Source organism: Passer domesticus, chromosome 19 (genome assembly GCF_036417665.1).
Source record: "Passer domesticus isolate bPasDom1 chromosome 19, bPasDom1.hap1, whole genome shotgun sequence".
NCBI lineage: Eukaryota > Metazoa > Chordata > Aves > Passeriformes > Passeridae > Passer > Passer domesticus.
The window spans coordinates 9,296,585-9,313,709 of NC_087492.1; the positions used below are offsets into that span (position 1 = coordinate 9,296,585).

Consider the following 17,125-nt stretch of genomic DNA (forward strand, 5'->3'; position numbering starts at 1 on the left):
GATTTTTAATTCTGGCCTATGGGTAAGACCTTTATATGAGACCCTGAGAATCGCCCAAGGAGGTGCTACACCAAGGAGGTGCTACAGTGGACCCCAGAATGCCAGAGGCTTTCAGAGACCCCAAGAGAGCTCTAATGCCAGCCCAGCACAGGCATTACCTGACTTGAGCAAGCCTCTTGAGCAGATTGTTCATGAGCACTGACGTGTTGCACTACGGGTGTTAGCTCAGAGGTTATGCACATGGAAAAGGGCCATAAGATATTTTTCCAAACAAGTGGACAGTGTAAGTTAAGGGATGTCCCTTAACTGCCTTTGACTTGGAGCAGGAGCTGCGCTTTAATCCAAGAAGCCCCGAATGGACCATGGGCCAGATAATGACTGCTCATGTTCCCCCCTTGGTCCTCTCTGTTCTAGAACACAAAGGAGGCCACTGGTGACCCCCAAGTCGAATGCTGAAGTATCAAGTTGTCTTGTTGGAGCAGGATGATGGGGAACTGCAAACAACTCCTTTGCCTTGCACCCTGGAATCTGTACCAGAAAGTCAAGAAGCCTCACAACATGCCTGTGTTCCAACGACTGAGCAGCTTCACTCCAGCAGAGGAGATCCTCAGGTAGAAGATCCGGCCTCACAATTGTCCACAGGTGGGAGCAGCTTTGTGAGCAAAGGAAAGCAGAAGTTTGGCTGTGCAGTAGGGCCCAATCCAAGCCGTCCCATTACCTCTTACCACCTCTGCACACAGGGCTGAGCTGCTCAGTCTATGGCAGCCTGGAATTGTCTCAGGGGAAGAATGGGAACACATGGGCTAATGCTAACCGTGCCTTTGGAGCAGTACCTGCCCACGGAGCTCTCTGGAACAAAGGAGGGCTCCGTTCAGCACAAGGATCCTCTGTCAAAGGTGGAGACATTACCAGACAATTACTAGAATGTGTTCAGGTACCAGCCCAAGTGGCTCTCATGCATTGTAAAGCTCATCCATTAGGAAATACATCAGTTAGTGTAGGAAACCGACTGGCAGATAAAGCTGCTAAAGGGCTGGCAGAGAAAAGCATCCCAATAGTTGCTGTACCAAAATGTGTGACCTTTCAAATGTAACCCCAGAATAACAAACCCAAGACAAAATGCTGGCAAAATTGAATGGCCCTGGATCTAAAATAGTATAAGTTTTGCCAAAAAGTTTTACTAAGTAGTTTAATAGGAATTATTGCATTTTAGTGTCTTAAGTCTTTCTAAATATCCAATGATTTAATGGAAGTAATCCTAAATGAAATAATTAAGAGTAGTTTCAAAAGGGGGAATTGTTGGAAATGATATAACTTTTTAATTCGCTATTCCAGTTATTTGTTTTCGTTAACTCTGTTAATAATGGCTTCACTTAATCATAAGCAGTGCAGTTTTCTACTGAAGCATGTAGCAAGATTTTATTCAAACTGCTGTTAGTGGAACATTATTTGGGAAAATAACTGAACTTTTAAGTTTTGCTAAATGAACTTGACGTGATTCAGTGAAAAAAGATTGGGATAGAGAAATGGGGCTAAGAACTGGACACCAGGAATACAGAATTTGTAGAGTGTGAGGACAAGGTGTGGAAACCAGAGGTAAAGAAGAAACGAACAAGGAGAATTCCACTCTTCATGTACTGAAAACAATATCTGGACTAATTAAATTAAAAGTGGACCAATTAACATTGTTATCACAACCAGAAAGAAATAAAGACTTGAATTTCATATTAGGGATTAGGCATTCTTTACTGCAAAGCCAGATGTATGGGGGATGGCTGCACAGAGAGTACATGCTGTGTACAGGAAAAGCCCTGCTGAAATACTGTATTTGTCATCATATTCATAACTATTCTCAGAAGAAACATACATATGGCAATAATTTCCCCCAAGACATGACTATACATTCCCTCCCCTCAGCACATGCACTCTTCTGCCCTGGGAGTCTCCTTGGCAGTCTCGGGTGGTCGGTGAACCCACAGTCATACCTGACCACGTGGTGAAATGGTGCTTCTTTGCAAATGAGGAGAAAAGTTGGTATAGCTGGCTGGGTATTTAATTAGTGAAAGCTTAGATCGATGGGCTGTAGATTGACTCCCCTCTTGGTAAAAGTTTATCCTGCTTTTGATGGTGTGGTTCCATGGACTTGGCAAAATGAGCATAGTGTGGAGCCCGCCAGGAGCAAGCAATTGTTCATCTGGCAGCAGCATGAGAACTGAGAAATCAATAACAAATGGATGATAGGAGATTAATGAATGAAGAGAAATATGTAATTTACAGGCAATGAGCATTAACTTGTTTTGCTGAAAATACATAGTGAAAAATTTAGAGAGTGGGTGTGCATTCTGAGTGGAGCTATTCCTATGTACCCCAGAGCTGGGAATAAAGTAATGCCTGATAACTAATAGTAAAAATAGTGTAGGACACTTTGATTTATCCCAGTGTTTTCAGAGGCAATGGGGAAAGGCTGTGTGTGTCTTTCAGAAGGTTTTTTATTAACGTAATACAATGAAAATGTTATTTCTCAGACAACAATTGTCCCAGAGTTTACTCTCTGCTGAGACGACGTCCCTGGTGGAGCACTGGGTTCCCAGTCCTGTCCAGCTACTTGAGGGCTGTCGAAGTCTCCCGGGGCTGGAGTGGCTGGAGGAGCCCTGGTACCCTGGAGACGTGTCGGGGGGCCGTGCCTGGCCGGTGATGCCGAGAGGTGGCAGGGCCTGGGGGGAGAGGCAAGGCTGAGCCCCCAGGCCCCGGGGCTGCCCCGTCTGGGTCAGCTCAGCCAGCTCAGAACGGGGCAGCAGGAGGGTCACCTGCTTGGCCAGAGACCCGCAGGGAGCAGGTGCAGACCCAGCAGACAGCCAGTCTCTTGTCCCCCTGCTCCCCGTGCCCTGACAGGGCCACACCTGGCTCATCCAGTGTCCTGGTCACCACAGGAAGCTGGTCATTGCGGCCCCTCGGCATGTGTCCACCCCTGCCCAGCAGCTGGGTCACTCTGGGCTGGGAAGGAGAGAGCAGCTGGCTGAAAGGCAGGGTCCAGTCCAGCATTCCCTAGCAACCCTCCCAAAGCAGCTGTGCCCGAGGAAACTGAAGGCACAAATTCACCCAGGATCCTCAGCATCGCCCGGCCCGCCCCCAGTACACGTGCCATGTCCTCACCTTCATCATCCCTACCTTGTTGGGGCGGGTCACGAGTCCCTGCAGAAATGCACTCGTACGGGGAGAATCCTGAACAGGTGGCAGTTTGAAACTGCTGCTCTGATGGTTGCCAGAGCTCTGTGGCACATGGGAGCCACCGCCACGGACCACTGGCCTCCTGTGGGATGGGGCAGAGGATCCTCAGTGCCCAGCCCTGTGGCACTCTGGGCACCACCCTGCTGTGCCAGGGAGGGGACTGGCAGTGCTGCCTGCAGGGGCCTGTCCCTGACAGCTCCTGTCCACCTGCTGCAGGAGCTCCCAGCCCATCCACCCGGCTGGATCTGCTGGCTCTGTCCCCACGGCCAGGTGTGCTGCCCATGGCCGTGGCAGGTCCCTGTGCACAGGACACCAGCTGGCAGGAGCTGGTCGGTCCCTGCTGCAGAGCTTGGTTTTTGGGAACTCCTTTCACAGGAGGCATACAACTCCCCACCAAGCGTGAGCTCAAATTGAAAACAGACACAGCTCATCAGATGTGCTTTCAGCAGCCTTGGGACAGAGATGTGGGTGAGACAGGGCAGGCAAGGCAAGGAATGCAATACCCCCCAGGCCTGGGGCAAGCACTGGCCCTCCACAGCTGCCTTCTGCTCCCTGGCTCTGCCCAGCCCCGCCAGGCTCCTCTCCCCCAGCCCAGGTGCAGAGCCCTCCTTGCTGTGGCAGGGCTACGCTGCACCCCAGGAGCCAGGGATGTGTCCTCAGGGCCCTTACCTTTGGCTGTGCTGTGGTTCCTTGCTGGGGGGCATTGGCTGCAAATACGGCAGTGTCTCGGGATACCTGGGGAGGGCAGGAGTCACAGGGGTGTGACAGGGGACCAAGAACCTGTTCCTGTTAGAGGCGGCACCCACAAACCCATGGGATTGTACCCCATGGCATCCCGCTGCCTGTAGCCCTTGGGATGAGTGCCCACAGCCCCTGCTGATGGGCAGGGCTGCAGAGGGGGCCCCCACATCAGCCCCTCCCCAGCAGACACTGGCACCCCTGTGCCCAGCAGGGTCACTGCTGGCACCCATCTCCCCCATGCCAGCCCCGCTGCCCCCATGCCCTGGTGCTACTCACTGGCCAGGAACCTGCACGGTGAGCATGCGGTCACAGGACAGGCACGTGAAAGGCACTGGCAGCTGCCTGAGGAAGGTGAGGGAAGAGGGCTGGCTGAGCTCCTGGGGCCACAGCCCTGCAGCACACAGGCAGCAGCTGGCGGGCAGCAGCCAGGCGCTGGGCAGCTCACGGCACAGGGTCACGGCGTTTGCAGGCTGAACCGTGGGCTCTTGAGCCTGTTTCTCCCCATCCCCAAGGTGCTGGCTGAGGCCAGGGGAAGGCCACAGGCACCCATGTCACCATCCCAAGCAGCCCCTGCAGCGCTTGCAGCCCCTCTTGGGCACCAAAGTCCCCTGTGTGCATGGCAGGAGGGCAGGGCATGATCCAGCTCTGGGACACGGCGTGTCACAGCCCTGCCTGGGAGGAGCAGTTGCCCTCTCCCAGCCTGGCTTCTGGGAGCCTTTGCACCCACAGCCCCATTTTGCTTTGGGAGGGCTCTGTCCTGCAGGTGCCCTCTCCTTGTTCTTCCTTGCCTGTGTGCAACCTGCTGCTGGTGGAAGCAGAAGGTGCAGCTGCTTCATCTGCATCTCTGAGGTTCATTTAGCAGCAGAATTGGTGCCGTGGCAGGGGACCAGAGGGGCAGTGTGTGGGAGAGCTGGAGGGAATGGGACCATCACTGTCCCCAAAGCCATCAGTGTCTCCATCACACTCACTTCTTAATCCCAGCGGCGTTTTCACGCCTCAACCTATTCTCGAGAGCCTCCATGTTCCTGTTCCAGGACTTCTCCAGGTGTTTGCGGAAAGTCTTCAGCTCCAGGCGATCCAGCTGTGAACAGGTGCACAGCCTCAGCCAGCTGCCCCAGGAGGTGACATGGAGCTCTCCCGGGAAAAGCCTGGAGGGGGATCCTCAGAGGGATGCTGCCTCAGGCTGCCAAGTCCCAAAGGTGCTAGTTCCTCAAGGTGGGGATGAGGTACCCCTCACCTTCTCCTCCATTGAATCACTGAACTGCTGCTGCATCTTATTCCAGTGCTGCTCCTGGCCTGAAATCTGGCTCTGCAACTCCTCCATCCTCTCATCCAGCTCCTCCATGTTCTCTTCAAACTGGCTGCAATTGACCTTGCTGCCCAAGGCAGCTTTGTCCGCCTTCTAGCAGAAGGGAAGAGCAGGAGAGCGGTGGGGAAAGGGATGAGGAAGGACAGGCAGGGCCAGCGTGTGTGAGGGGAGAGGGAGGAGTGCTTCCCCCAGGCCAGCATGGCCCTTTCAGGCTGCTGTGGCCCCATTTGCCCCGTCAGCCTGGTGAGCTTGGTCCCACCATCTGGAGGGTGAGGGACCCCCTGAGCTCAGGAAATTCTCCCTCCCCACACCAGTTCTGCCCCCCATCCCCCAAGGGCAAGGGGCATTTGTCACCCTGCCCGGGAGCCCCTGGGCTGGTACAGAGGCCCCTCTAGACTGTACCATGTCCATTGCTGCCAGCATGTCCTGCTGATCTGCCTTCTCCTTCTGCAGCTTCTCCAGAGACTGGAACAGCATCTTTCAGCACAGAAAGGAACTCATGACACAGAAAGGTTGGAGCTGCCTCTTGAGGCACACCCCAGGAGCCGGGAGCACACCCCTCTCCCCGTACCCAGAAAACATTGGGGAAATGCACTTGGAACAAGCACAGTGATGAGAGGAGGTCGTCAGCAGGAGATTCCTTGTGGTCCCCCACCTGGAGTCTTCCTGGTGGATGCTCTGACCCTAAATGGGGTGAGTTTCAGCCACACACCTCAATATCCCTCTGCTTTTGTTGAGAGTCCTTTTGGAGGCTCTTTGATGTAAAGTTGAGTTTCTCAAAGTCTTTTTGGATCTCCAAAAACTTGGCTTCCGTTTGCTGTCTCAGCTCCTGATCCTGCTCCCAGGATGAAAGAACATAAGGTGCTGACCCAAGGGGGGGTCTGTCTGCTCCACAGGGGTAAACACACACGACTCAGTGGCCATGAGCCCACCATGTCAAGAGGACATTTGCATCAAGGCTTTAATTACTGTCCATGCCACTGACTGGTCCAGGCCAATTTGGGCAGTTTGGCTCTCCCATAAGATTACAGCAAAGCACAACAGAGCAGGAAGATGTGGCATGGAGCTGCAACAGGACCGTGCCAGGAGTGGTGGGAGTGCTCCCCCAGGACCTCACCTGCTCATTCAGCTGGTCGGCTGTCTCATTCAGCATCTGCTCCAGCATGGCATTCCTCCTCTCCTGCTGCTCTCCCATCTTCTGCAGCTCACGCTTTGTCTCCTGCCGCAAAGCCCTGGCCAGCGGGATGGGGGCAAGGGCAGGGTTACCCCTGCAGGGCTGCTGGGCACCTTGTGCCCACAAACCAGGATGCAGCCAGACCATCTGGGCTCCCTTGCAGCCCCCCAGGGTATGAAACCCACTCTTGTCCTCTTACTCAATTTGCTGAGAGATCTCCTTACTGCTCTCTTCTTTCCACTTGGCTATATCCTCCCTCAGCTTTTTAAGGTCTTCCTCCAGCTTCTTCATCTGGAAAGGACAGTGACAGTAGAGTCAGGGCCCAGCCATCATGTTGTCCCAGAGTGTGGGCCCTTTAGCTGCATGGGCAGCCCCACGGTCCTCCACCTGGGCCTGAGGCCCTGACACCAAAAACTGATTGTGGAGCCACATTGAAGTTCCCCATGAGAGCCCAAAGATTACATGACCCAACAGCTCACTAAGGCAAGAGACTCCTTAAGCTTCTTTATGTCTCCTTCCATGAGGAGCTGTGTTGTCTTTATCTTGTCAACCTCCTCACGCAGATCCTGGATGAGAGTCATGTCCTAGGAGAGAGCAGTGGTGGCAGTGAGCCTCTGGGAGGGTCAGTGGGGACCCGCAAGCCCTCGAGCCCTGCTGTGGTTTGCCAAGCACTAGGGACAGTGCAGGGCCAAGCTCAGCCAGGCTGGCAGGGCTCTGCAGGCAGCACGGTCCATGAATCTAGCAGGGCCAAGAGTGCTGAGCTTCCAACCAGCAGGGCAGAGGGTACGGGCTGCAGTCTCAGACCCAAAACTTGCTCCCAGCAGCAGCTCACCTGGTCCCGCGACATCAGGACCTTCTTCATTTCCTCCGACACATGACGCTGGCCAGCCTTTAACTTTTCAATCTCCTCCTGATGCTGGGAAACCATCAGGGTCTAGGAGAAAGCATTGTCAGAGACTTGTCTGTAGACAGTCTCTGTCTCAGACATGTTGGAAATATGACCTTGAGAACCACACACCTGTGCCTCCTGGAACTTCTTCATGTCCTCTGATATGCGGGAGAGTTCTGCCTTTATCCCACCAAATTCCTCGCGAAGAACCTGTAAAGCAGTTCAAGAATCAGGGATGTCAGAGGTGATGGCCTGGGAAGCAACACCCCAAAGAGCCCTACCCTGCCACGGGCAGCCCATGGCACAGCCAGGTGAGCAGGGAGAGTCCCAGTGCCACCTGCCCCAGCCGGGCTCAGTGCCAGAGCACTGAAGCCCATCCAGACAGCAAAGAGCCCCTGCCAGCGGCTCTGCCAGGGCAGTGAGGGCAGAGCCAAGCACGGCTGTGTGAGGAAGCAGAGAGGGGCTGTCTGCTGGGGGAGTGCCCAGGGGCGGGGAAGAGCCTCTACCTTGGACGTGTGTTTCTTATAGTCTTCCATCTCTTTCTTCATCTGTTTTATGTAAGTGGCCACATCAGCAAGTGAGGGGCCACTCAGCTGGCCTGGCCATGGCTCCTCACTTGTCAGGTACTGCACGTCCAGGTGCTCCAGCACAGCCTGCAGCAGTTTTCTCAAGGCTGCAAAGTGAACAGATCCCTTCTGGGGTGTCCCAATGGCGAGATCCAGCATCTGGGAGAGGCTGAGTGTGTCCAGGGATGTTGCCATGACTGCACACACTCTGTCCCTGATTTGTCACAAGCCTTCCTGCCCAGTTGGGCCTGTCTGGGATGAGCAAAATTGGTGACAAATGGGTTAAACAAAAGGCGTGATAGAAGCAATGAGCAAATGCGATAAGGAAAAGGATGAGTAGCCAGCAGGCTCCTTCCTCCTTCCTTGTCCCTTGCAGGACTGGAACCGGGTTGCTGGTGGCCCTCCTCATCACAACACCCGTTGCCAGGCAACGCACCACTCCGCTCCTGGTAACCAGTGGGTTCCAGACTCATGAAGTCATAGATTAATGGAGCCTTGGAATGGCTGGGGCTGGAAGGGACCTAAAAGATCATCTCGTTTCAGCCCCGGTCAGGGACAGGTCAAGGAACATTTTCCGCTAGACCAGGTTGCTGCAAGTGCCACCTAACCTGGTCTTGGACATTTCCAGGAATGGTGCAGACTGTGGCAAGGCATCACCACGCTCACAGGGAAGAATTTCTTCCCAATATCCCACCGATCTCTCCCCTCTCTCAGTGTGAAGCTGTTCCCATGTCAGGCCCTTGTGCAAAGTCCACCTCCAGCCCTTTTGTAGTCCTTTTATTTGCCAAAACATGCTCCAAGGTCTCCCAGGAGAGTACAGCCTCATTGTCTTTCTTTTTTATCCGTTGAAGATGTGTGTTACACCTAAGCCAGTTGCTTCACTGCTGCAAAGCCAGGGCCTGGTTTGGAGCATCCATTGGGATCAGCCTTTGCCAGGGAAGCAGTGGGGTGCTGTTCCTCATGCTGGGGGTGCAGGAGGAGCCCCGTGAGCCCCTGGCTAAGCTGTAGGGTTGTTGGGGCACAGACTCCTTTCTCCTCAGGAGTTCAGGGTAGAGAGTCTCCATGGGTGAAGCCCAACAGCAGTTAGGATGCAAAGTAATGAAGAGAATTATGGGATTGAGAATGGATGACCATTGATTCCTTTGTTTGCACATAAACAGATAACTAAGTCAAAAGCTTTTTCTATGTGTGTGGCTCGAACTATCCGCTCCACTCGTCCTGAGGAGAATAAAGTAACGCCCAACTTGCCAAAACTAAAAGGATAGTCTTTGAGGATTTCATCTATCCTGGTTTTGGTGACAGTTGCTAATGATCCAGGTGGAACTTTCCTCCTTCTTTTGCTCCATGGATTGATGGGATCGAGAGGACTCCGGTGCACTCCAAAGATTTTTCCGGGAGATCCTCTGATGCCCTAATCCAGTGAGTTCAAGGCAAAGAGCCCTGGGATTATAGGAAGGTCATTCAGACACACTATTAACTCCTGGTGGAGGAATTGTGGTAATGGCAAAAGTGGGGGAAGAGGCTGAGAGAGGGCATGCTCAGAATGTTCAGCAGGGAAGGCTGGACAAGTATTTCCCTCCTGCACATCCCTGGTGGGAGGAGGGGGAAAACACTGTCACTGTGTTGGTGTGCACCAATGGAATTCCAGGGAAATCAAGACACTGGAACCAGTAAGGATTCAGTTGGAGCCTGATGGAAGACTGGTCAGGCAGAACAATTATTCTTTGAAGTTAGAAGGTAGAAGAGGGTTAGAAGAATGAATTGCTAAATTTTGGAAGATGGGTCACTAAGGGAATGTGAGTCACAATATAGCACTCCTCTCCTGCCAGTAAAGGAAGCACACACTAAGGAACACAGGCCAGTACAAGATGTCAGAGCTGTCAAGGAAATAGTGTGAGACTGGTGTGAGACCCAGTGGCAGCAAGGCCTTATACACTCTTCACCTCAGTTAAGGAAACTGATGAGTCCACTGTTGTGGATGTTAAGGATGATTCTTTCTGCATTGCCCTTGAAACTGAAAGTCAACTCTTGTTTCTGGAACGTTCCTTGATGGGCCATGAAAACCAATTGAGGTGGACTGTTCTTCCTCCAGGGTTCAAAAATCACCCCACATTATTTGAGAAATGTCTCAATTTGAGACAAGTTAGGAGGAACCATCTCCTCTAACGAAAACAGGTTTTGGCACGCCTTCCCTCCCACAGCAAGGAAATTTTTGGAAGAAAGTGAAAAAAGCTGTTTATTTAACACACAGTGTGCAGGCAGGCATGGGAAAAAGAATGAATAATGTTAGATATTCAAGCCTTCTCATTGTGGGGTAGGCTGGTGGATTCAGAGCTCTTTCTGTAGGCGTGGCTCGGCTCCTCCCGAGTCCAGAGCCGGGATGTGCATCCCAGGGCCTCCCCTGCGGGCCAAGGCACAGGGCTGCCGGCGATGTTCTGGTGCTTCAGACCAGGGAAAAGCAAAAACCGTTCCAGGAGAAGAAGCCACAGTCCTGGAAAAACTTCTGCCATTGTCAAAGAAACAAGAAGCCAGCTGAAAGCCGAGATGTACTCCCTCTGTCTGTGCTGCACAACACAGCTGAGGGAGCCTGGGGGAGGATGTTGGAAAACCACACCAAAAGAATTCCACTGGCTTTGCACCCCTCTCTCAGACCTAGCTTAAAGTTACAGGACCCATGTCTGGGCATAAAGCAGACAATAGGAGACACAGTATCATGCTGTCACCCTGTCATGGTTTGACTCTGCCACAGTGCCAGTGCCTCCATGAATATACACTTTCTCTGGTGGCTTCTGTGAGATGTGATCAGGAACAGAGCAAAGCAGGCTCCAACTCAGGAATAAAGGAAACTAATTTTATTAATTACAACATCTAAAAAGGAACAAACAAAAAACTAAGAATGAAAACCCTCCAAATCCATTCCTCCTCCTCCTCCACTCCATTTTCTCCACAGAATGAAATAACACCATAGATTTCCACCACATCACGATCTCTCACATAATCAGTCCATCATCACCCCTCAAGTAATCAACCCTCAAATCCATCAGAGAGAGAGGAGTCCCCCCTTGCACCATAGGCTTCCCCCAGAAACACAATTGAAACTTCTTGTGTTTCCGTGTCACTCGTGGCACCACCCAGAGAACATCAGCCCTCGTGACTTCTTCCCTCCATGTCCAGTGCTCTCACCACTGCACATGGGCCAGGACTGCTTTTAGGGCTCCCCGTTTAAGGATGCTCCACTCAGTTCCAAAAGCAGCAGTCTCTCAAATTCAGGACACCAGTCCCCCCCAGATTTAAACCCCTGGGGCCAAGGGGCCTCATGAACAGAGATCTTCCCCTCCTGGAGACAGAGGGCATCCCACACCCTCCTCAGCCATCTCTGTTCCCGCCACTGCTTCACTCTTGACTCCAAGGCATTGCCTCCCCCTAAATACAGTCTCTGAGTCACAGGAAGAACATGGGTCTGTCCATGGCCATACAAGAAAGAGTCCAGCTCAAGGCCAATCCATCATCTCTGCCCACCTAGGATTCTTCTCACCTCTTCTGACATCTCTCACGTGCACCAACTTTCCTCACACTTGCCCATTTCTTCATACTTCACCTTTATCTTCTCATTCTGATTCAGGAGGATCAGTATTTGTAAGGTTTCCATTATTTTACAAAGGGGTTAAAATCTGGGCCTCTGCCTGCCCAGAACTCCCACAGCTGCCGGGCACCTTCTCTCGCCGCATCCCCCACTTCTGGCCGGCCGTGCTGCCAGTCCATGATACTGAATTCCAAGGCAGCACAGGCACTGGCTCTCTCTCTCTCTGTCTCCCGTGGGGTAGGAGGGGGGCCTGATGCTTCTCAGTCTCCTCCACCCTTCCATCTTGCAAGGCCTTCACTCCCCTCCTCTGCCCGAGGCTCCGGCCTACCTCACCCGGCCGCATGGCTTCCCTCCCCCAGCCAGCCCAGGCTGGGCAGGGGAGCTCTGAGCTCCTTTACAGACTGAAACTAAGAGAGAGTTCTCCTGGCAGTTCTTGCTTTTAACCCCCTGTGTTCTCAGAGGCAGTCCATACCTTCGGTGGCCAAACCAGGTGCCAATATTCAAATCCAAGCACTGACTGGTTTGACCACAACCTCCCAAAAAACTCACTTCCGTCTTAACCCACGACACACCCCAAGACAAAAACCAATTGACAAAAGAATTGGAGGTACGGTGTTGCGCTTTGAATTTATCTTATTGATTCCTTTTTAAGTGCATCGTTCTGTCCTCGTGCCCTCATGTTCTCCCTGAGATGGTTTACTCCTGGGTTTTACCCTCCCTCAAAGCTGCCCCTCATGTCATTCTCCACCCCTTGTTCCAGCTCTTTCCCTGCCTGTCAAGGCAACTGAGCCCCTTATTCCTGAACCTTCTCTGCCCGTTAACTCTCAGGCCAATCCCTGTTCGCAACATCCCTTTGGAATCCCCCTACTCCTGGAAGCCCCATTGGCGCATGTGAGCCATCCTCTGCACCCTCCTACCCCAACTGGCCCCAGATGCTTGATGTAATCCCCTCACTCCTCCCCTGAGGATTCCCTATTGGTTTGCTGTTTGTATCCACCCCCTGATTTGTATCTGTACAAAGCCCCTTGCACAGGAGTGCCTGGGGCTCTTTGTGTGAGCTCCTTTCTCCTGGAATAAGCTGTTCCTTGTGGAACATCTAGACAGACAGCTTTCTCCTCTGCCTGGTTCCTGATGTGGCTTCTATCTGGCATCTTAGAGCAAGTGGCTGTAAAGGTTCTGTCTCTGGTAAATCCCCATACCCAGGCAGATCCCTATTGCTGGTGGGGTGCTGGAGTTCTAAGAGCTGGCCAGGGCTCTGGCAGTCACTTCAGAATGGGAAAAGGAGAATGCAGATACCCCTTTGCTGCAGTATGCAGGTGATACTTTAATTGCTAATGGAACTCATGCTGGATGCATTGAAATGACTCTTAAGTTTCCTGAACATTCTGAGACAAGCCAGTTACAGGGTATCCAAGAAGAAGGCCCAAAGTGTCAAAGAAGTGCCCTAATGCCAAACCTACCTGAGGCTCATTTCCCAGGGACAGCAAAGCCTTGCAACCAAAAGGGTGGAGGGGATTTGTGAAACTCCAGAGCCAAGGTCTGTTTGCAAGTTAGGAATATTTCTAGGAATGGGTGGTTGGTGTGGGCTCAGGATTTTTAATTCTGGCCTATGGGTAAGACCTTTATATGAGACCCTGAGAATCGCCCAAGGAGGTGCTACACCAAGGAGGTGCTACAGTGGACCCCAGAATGCCAGAGGCTTTCAGAGACCCCAAGAGAGCTCTAATGCCAGCCCAGCACAGGCATTACCTGACTTGAGCAAGCCTCTTGAGCAGATTGTTCATGAGCACTGACGTGTTGCACTACGGGTGTTAGCTCAGAGGTTATGCACATGGAAAAGGGCCATAAGATATTTTTCCAAACAAGTGGACAGTGTAAGTTAAGGGATGTCCCTTAACTGCCTTTGACTTGGAGCAGGAGCTGCGCTTTAATCCAAGAAGCCCCGAATGGACCATGGGCCAGATAATGACTGCTCATGTTCCCCCCTTGGTCCTCTCTGTTCTAGAACACAAAGGAGGCCACTGGTGACCCCCAAGTCGAATGCTGAAGTATCAAGTTGTCTTGTTGGAGCAGGATGATGGGGAACTGCAAACAACTCCTTTGCCTTGCACCCTGGAATCTGTACCAGAAAGTCAAGAAGCCTCACAACATGCCTGTGTTCCAACGACTGAGCAGCTTCACTCCAGCAGAGGAGATCCTCAGGTAGAAGATCCGGCCTCACAATTGTCCACAGGTGGGAGCAGCTTTGTGAGCAAAGGAAAGCAGAAGTTTGGCTGTGCAGTAGGGCCCAATCCAAGCCGTCCCATTACCTCTTACCACCTCTGCACACAGGGCTGAGCTGCTCAGCCTATGGCAGCCTGGAATTGTCTCAGGGGAAGAATGGGAACACATGGGCTAATGCTAACCGTGCCTTTGGAGCAGTACCTGCCCACGGAGCTCTCTGGAACAAAGGAGGGCTCCGTTCAGCACAAGGATCCTCTGTCAAAGGTGGAGACATTACCAGACAATTACTAGAATGTGTTCAGGTACCAGCCCAAGTGGCTCTCATGCATTGTAAAGCTCATCCATTAGGAAATACATCAGTTAGTGTAGGAAACCGACTGGCAGATAAAGCTGCTAAAGGGCTGGCAGAGAAAAGCATCCCAATAGTTGCTGTACCAAAATGTGTGACCTTTCAAATGTAACCCCAGAATAACAAACCCAAGACAAAATGCTGGCAAAATTGAATGGCCCTGGATCTAAAATAGTATAAGTTTTGCCAAAAAGTTTTACTAAGTAGTTTAATAGGAATTATTGCATTTTAGTGTCTTAAGTCTTTCTAAATATCCAATGATTTAATGGAAGTAATCCTAAATGAAATAATTAAGAGTAGTTTCAAAAGGGGGAATTGTTGGAAATGATATAACTTTTTAATTCGCTATTCCAGTTATTTGTTTTCGTTAACTCTGTTAATAATGGCTTCACTTAATCATAAGCAGTGCAGTTTTCTACTGAAGCATGTAGCAAGATTTTATTCAAACTGCTGTTAGTGGAACATTATTTGGGAAAATAACTGAACTTTTAAGTTTTGCTAAATGAACTTGACGTGATTCAGTGAAAAAAGATTGGGATAGAGAAATGGGGCTAAGAACTGGACACCAGGAATACAGAATTTGTAGAGTGTGAGGACAAGGTGTGGAAACCAGAGGTAAAGAAGAAACGAACAAGGAGAATTCCACTCTTCATGTACTGAAAACAATATCTGGACTAATTAAATTAAAAGTGGACCAATTAACATTGTTATCACAACCAGAAAGAAATAAAGACTTGAATTTCATATTAGGGATTAGGCATTCTTTACTGCAAAGCCAGATGTATGGGGGATGGCTGCACAGAGAGTACATGCTGTGTACAGGAAAAGCCCTGCTGAAATACTGTATTTGTCATCATATTCATAACTATTCTCAGAAGAAACATACATATGGCAATAATTTCCCCCAAGACATGACTATACATTCCCTCCCCTCAGCACATGCACTCTTCTGCCCTGGGAGTCTCCTTGGCAGTCTCGGGTGGTCGGTGAACCCACAGTCATACCTGACCACGTGGTGAAATGGTGCTTCTTTGCAAATGAGGAGAAAAGTTGGTATAGCTGGCTGGGTATTTAATTAGTGAAAGCTTAGATCGATGGGCTGTAGATTGACTCCCCTCTTGGTAAAAGTTTATCCTGCTTTTGATGGTGTGGTTCCATGGACTTGGCAAAATGAGCATAGTGTGGAGCCCGCCAGGAGCAAGCAATTGTTCATCTGGCAGCAGCATGAGAACTGAGAAATCAATAACAAATGGATGATAGGAGATTAATGAATGAAGAGAAATATGTAATTTACAGGCAATGAGCATTAACTTGTTTTGCTGAAAATACATAGTGAAAAATTTAGAGAGTGGGTGTGCATTCTGAGTGGAGCTATTCCTATGTACCCCAGAGCTGGGAATAAAGTAATGCCTGATAACTAATAGTAAAAATAGTGTAGGACACTTTGATTTATCCCAGTGTTTTCAGAGGCAATGGGGAAAGGCTGTGTGTGTCTTTCAGAAGGTTTTTTATTAACGTAATACAATGAAAATGTTATTTCTCAGACAACAATTGTCCCAGAGTTTACTCTCTGCTGAGACGACGTCCCTGGTGGAGCACTGGGTTCCCAGTCCTGTCCAGCTACTTGAGGGCTGTCGAAGTCTCCCGGGGCTGGAGTGGCTGGAGGAGCCCTGGTGCCCTGGAGACGTGTCGGGGGGCTGTGCCTGGCCGGTGATGCCGAGAGGTGGCAGGGCCTGGGGGGAGAGGCAAGGCTGAGCCCCCAGGCCCCAGGGCTGCCCCGTCTGGGTCAGCTCAGCCAGCTCAGAACGGGGCAGCAGGAGGGTCACCTGCTTGGCCAGAGACCCGCAGGGAGCAGGTGCAGACCCAGCAGACAGCCAGTCTCTTGTCCCCCTGCTCCCCGTGCCCTGACAGGGCCACACCTGGCTCATCCAGTGTCCTGGTCACCACAGGAAGCTGGTCATTGCGGCCCCTCGGCATGTGTCCACCCCTGCCCAGCAGCTGGGTCACTCTGGGCTGGGAAGGAGAGAGCAGCTGGCTGAAAGGCAGGGTCCAGTCCAGCATTCCCTAGCAACCCTCCCAAAGCAGCTGTGCCCGAGGAAACTGAAGGCACAAATTCACCCAGGATCCTCAGCATCGCCCGGCCCGCCCCCAGTACACGTGCCATGTCCTCACCTTCATCATCCCTACCTTGTTGGGGCGGGTCACGAGTCCCTGCAGAAATGCACTCGTACGGGGAGAATCCTGAACAGGTGGCAGTTTGAAACTGCTGCTCTGATGGTTGCCAGAGCTCTGTGGCACATGGGAGCCACCGCCACGGACCACTGGCCTCCTGTGGGATGGGGCAGAGGATCCTCAGTGCCCAGCCCTGTGGCACCCTGGGCACCACCCTGCTGTGCCAGGGAGGGGACTGGCAGTGCTGCCTGCAGGGGCCTGTCCCTGACAGCTCCTGTCCACCTGCTGCAGGAGCCCCCAGCCCATCCACCCGGCTGGATCTGCTGGCTCTGTCCCCACGGCCAGGTGTGCTGCCCATGGCCGTGGCAGGTCCCTGTGCACAGGACACCAGCTGGCAGGAGCTGGTCGGTCCCTGCTGCAGAGCTTGGTTTTTGGGAACTCCTTTCACAGGAGGCATACAACTCCCCACCAAGCGTGAGCTCAAATTGAAAACAGACACAGCTCATCAGATGTGCTTTCAGCAACCTTGGGACAGAGATGTGGGTGAGACAGGGCAGGCAAGGCAAGGAATGCAATACCCCCCAGGCCTGGGGCAAGCACTGGCCCTCCACAGCTGCCTTCTGCTCCCTGGCTCTGCCCAGCCCCGCCAGGCTCCTCTCCCCCAGGCCAGGTGCAGAGCCCTCCTTGCTGTGGCAGGGCTACGCTGCACCCCAGGAGCCAGGGATGTGTCCTCAGGGCCCTTACCTTTGGCTGTGCTGTGGCTCCTTGCTGGGGGGCATTGGCTGCAAATACGGCAGTGTCTCGGGATACCTGGGGAGGGCAGGAGTCACAGGGGTGTGACAGGGGACCAAGAACCTGTTCCTGTTAGAGGCGGCACCCACAAACCCATGG

The 17,125-nt window shown here is 52.2% G+C and overlaps 1 protein-coding gene across 1 annotated transcript in view; it reads right to left on the reverse strand.

Annotated features, from left to right (window-relative positions):
* LOC135283899 (centrosome-associated protein CEP250-like) overlaps positions 1-17,125 on the reverse strand; it is a 181,896-nt gene that overhangs the window by 97,311 nt on the left and 67,460 nt on the right. Inside the window, exons 38-46 of the mRNA XM_064395048.1 lie at positions 16,979-17,044; positions 16,235-16,286; positions 7,471-7,551; positions 7,285-7,386; positions 6,932-7,036; positions 5,991-6,113; positions 4,938-5,050; positions 3,898-3,963; positions 3,154-3,205 (exon numbers count right to left, since the gene is read on the reverse strand). Coding sequence (XP_064251118.1) covers positions 3,154-3,205; positions 3,898-3,963; positions 4,938-5,050; positions 5,991-6,113; positions 6,932-7,036; positions 7,285-7,386; positions 7,471-7,551; positions 16,235-16,286; positions 16,979-17,044 — 760 coding nt within the window. The remainder of the gene's footprint in view (positions 1-3,153; positions 3,206-3,897; positions 3,964-4,937; positions 5,051-5,990; positions 6,114-6,931; positions 7,037-7,284; positions 7,387-7,470; positions 7,552-16,234; positions 16,287-16,978; positions 17,045-17,125) is intronic.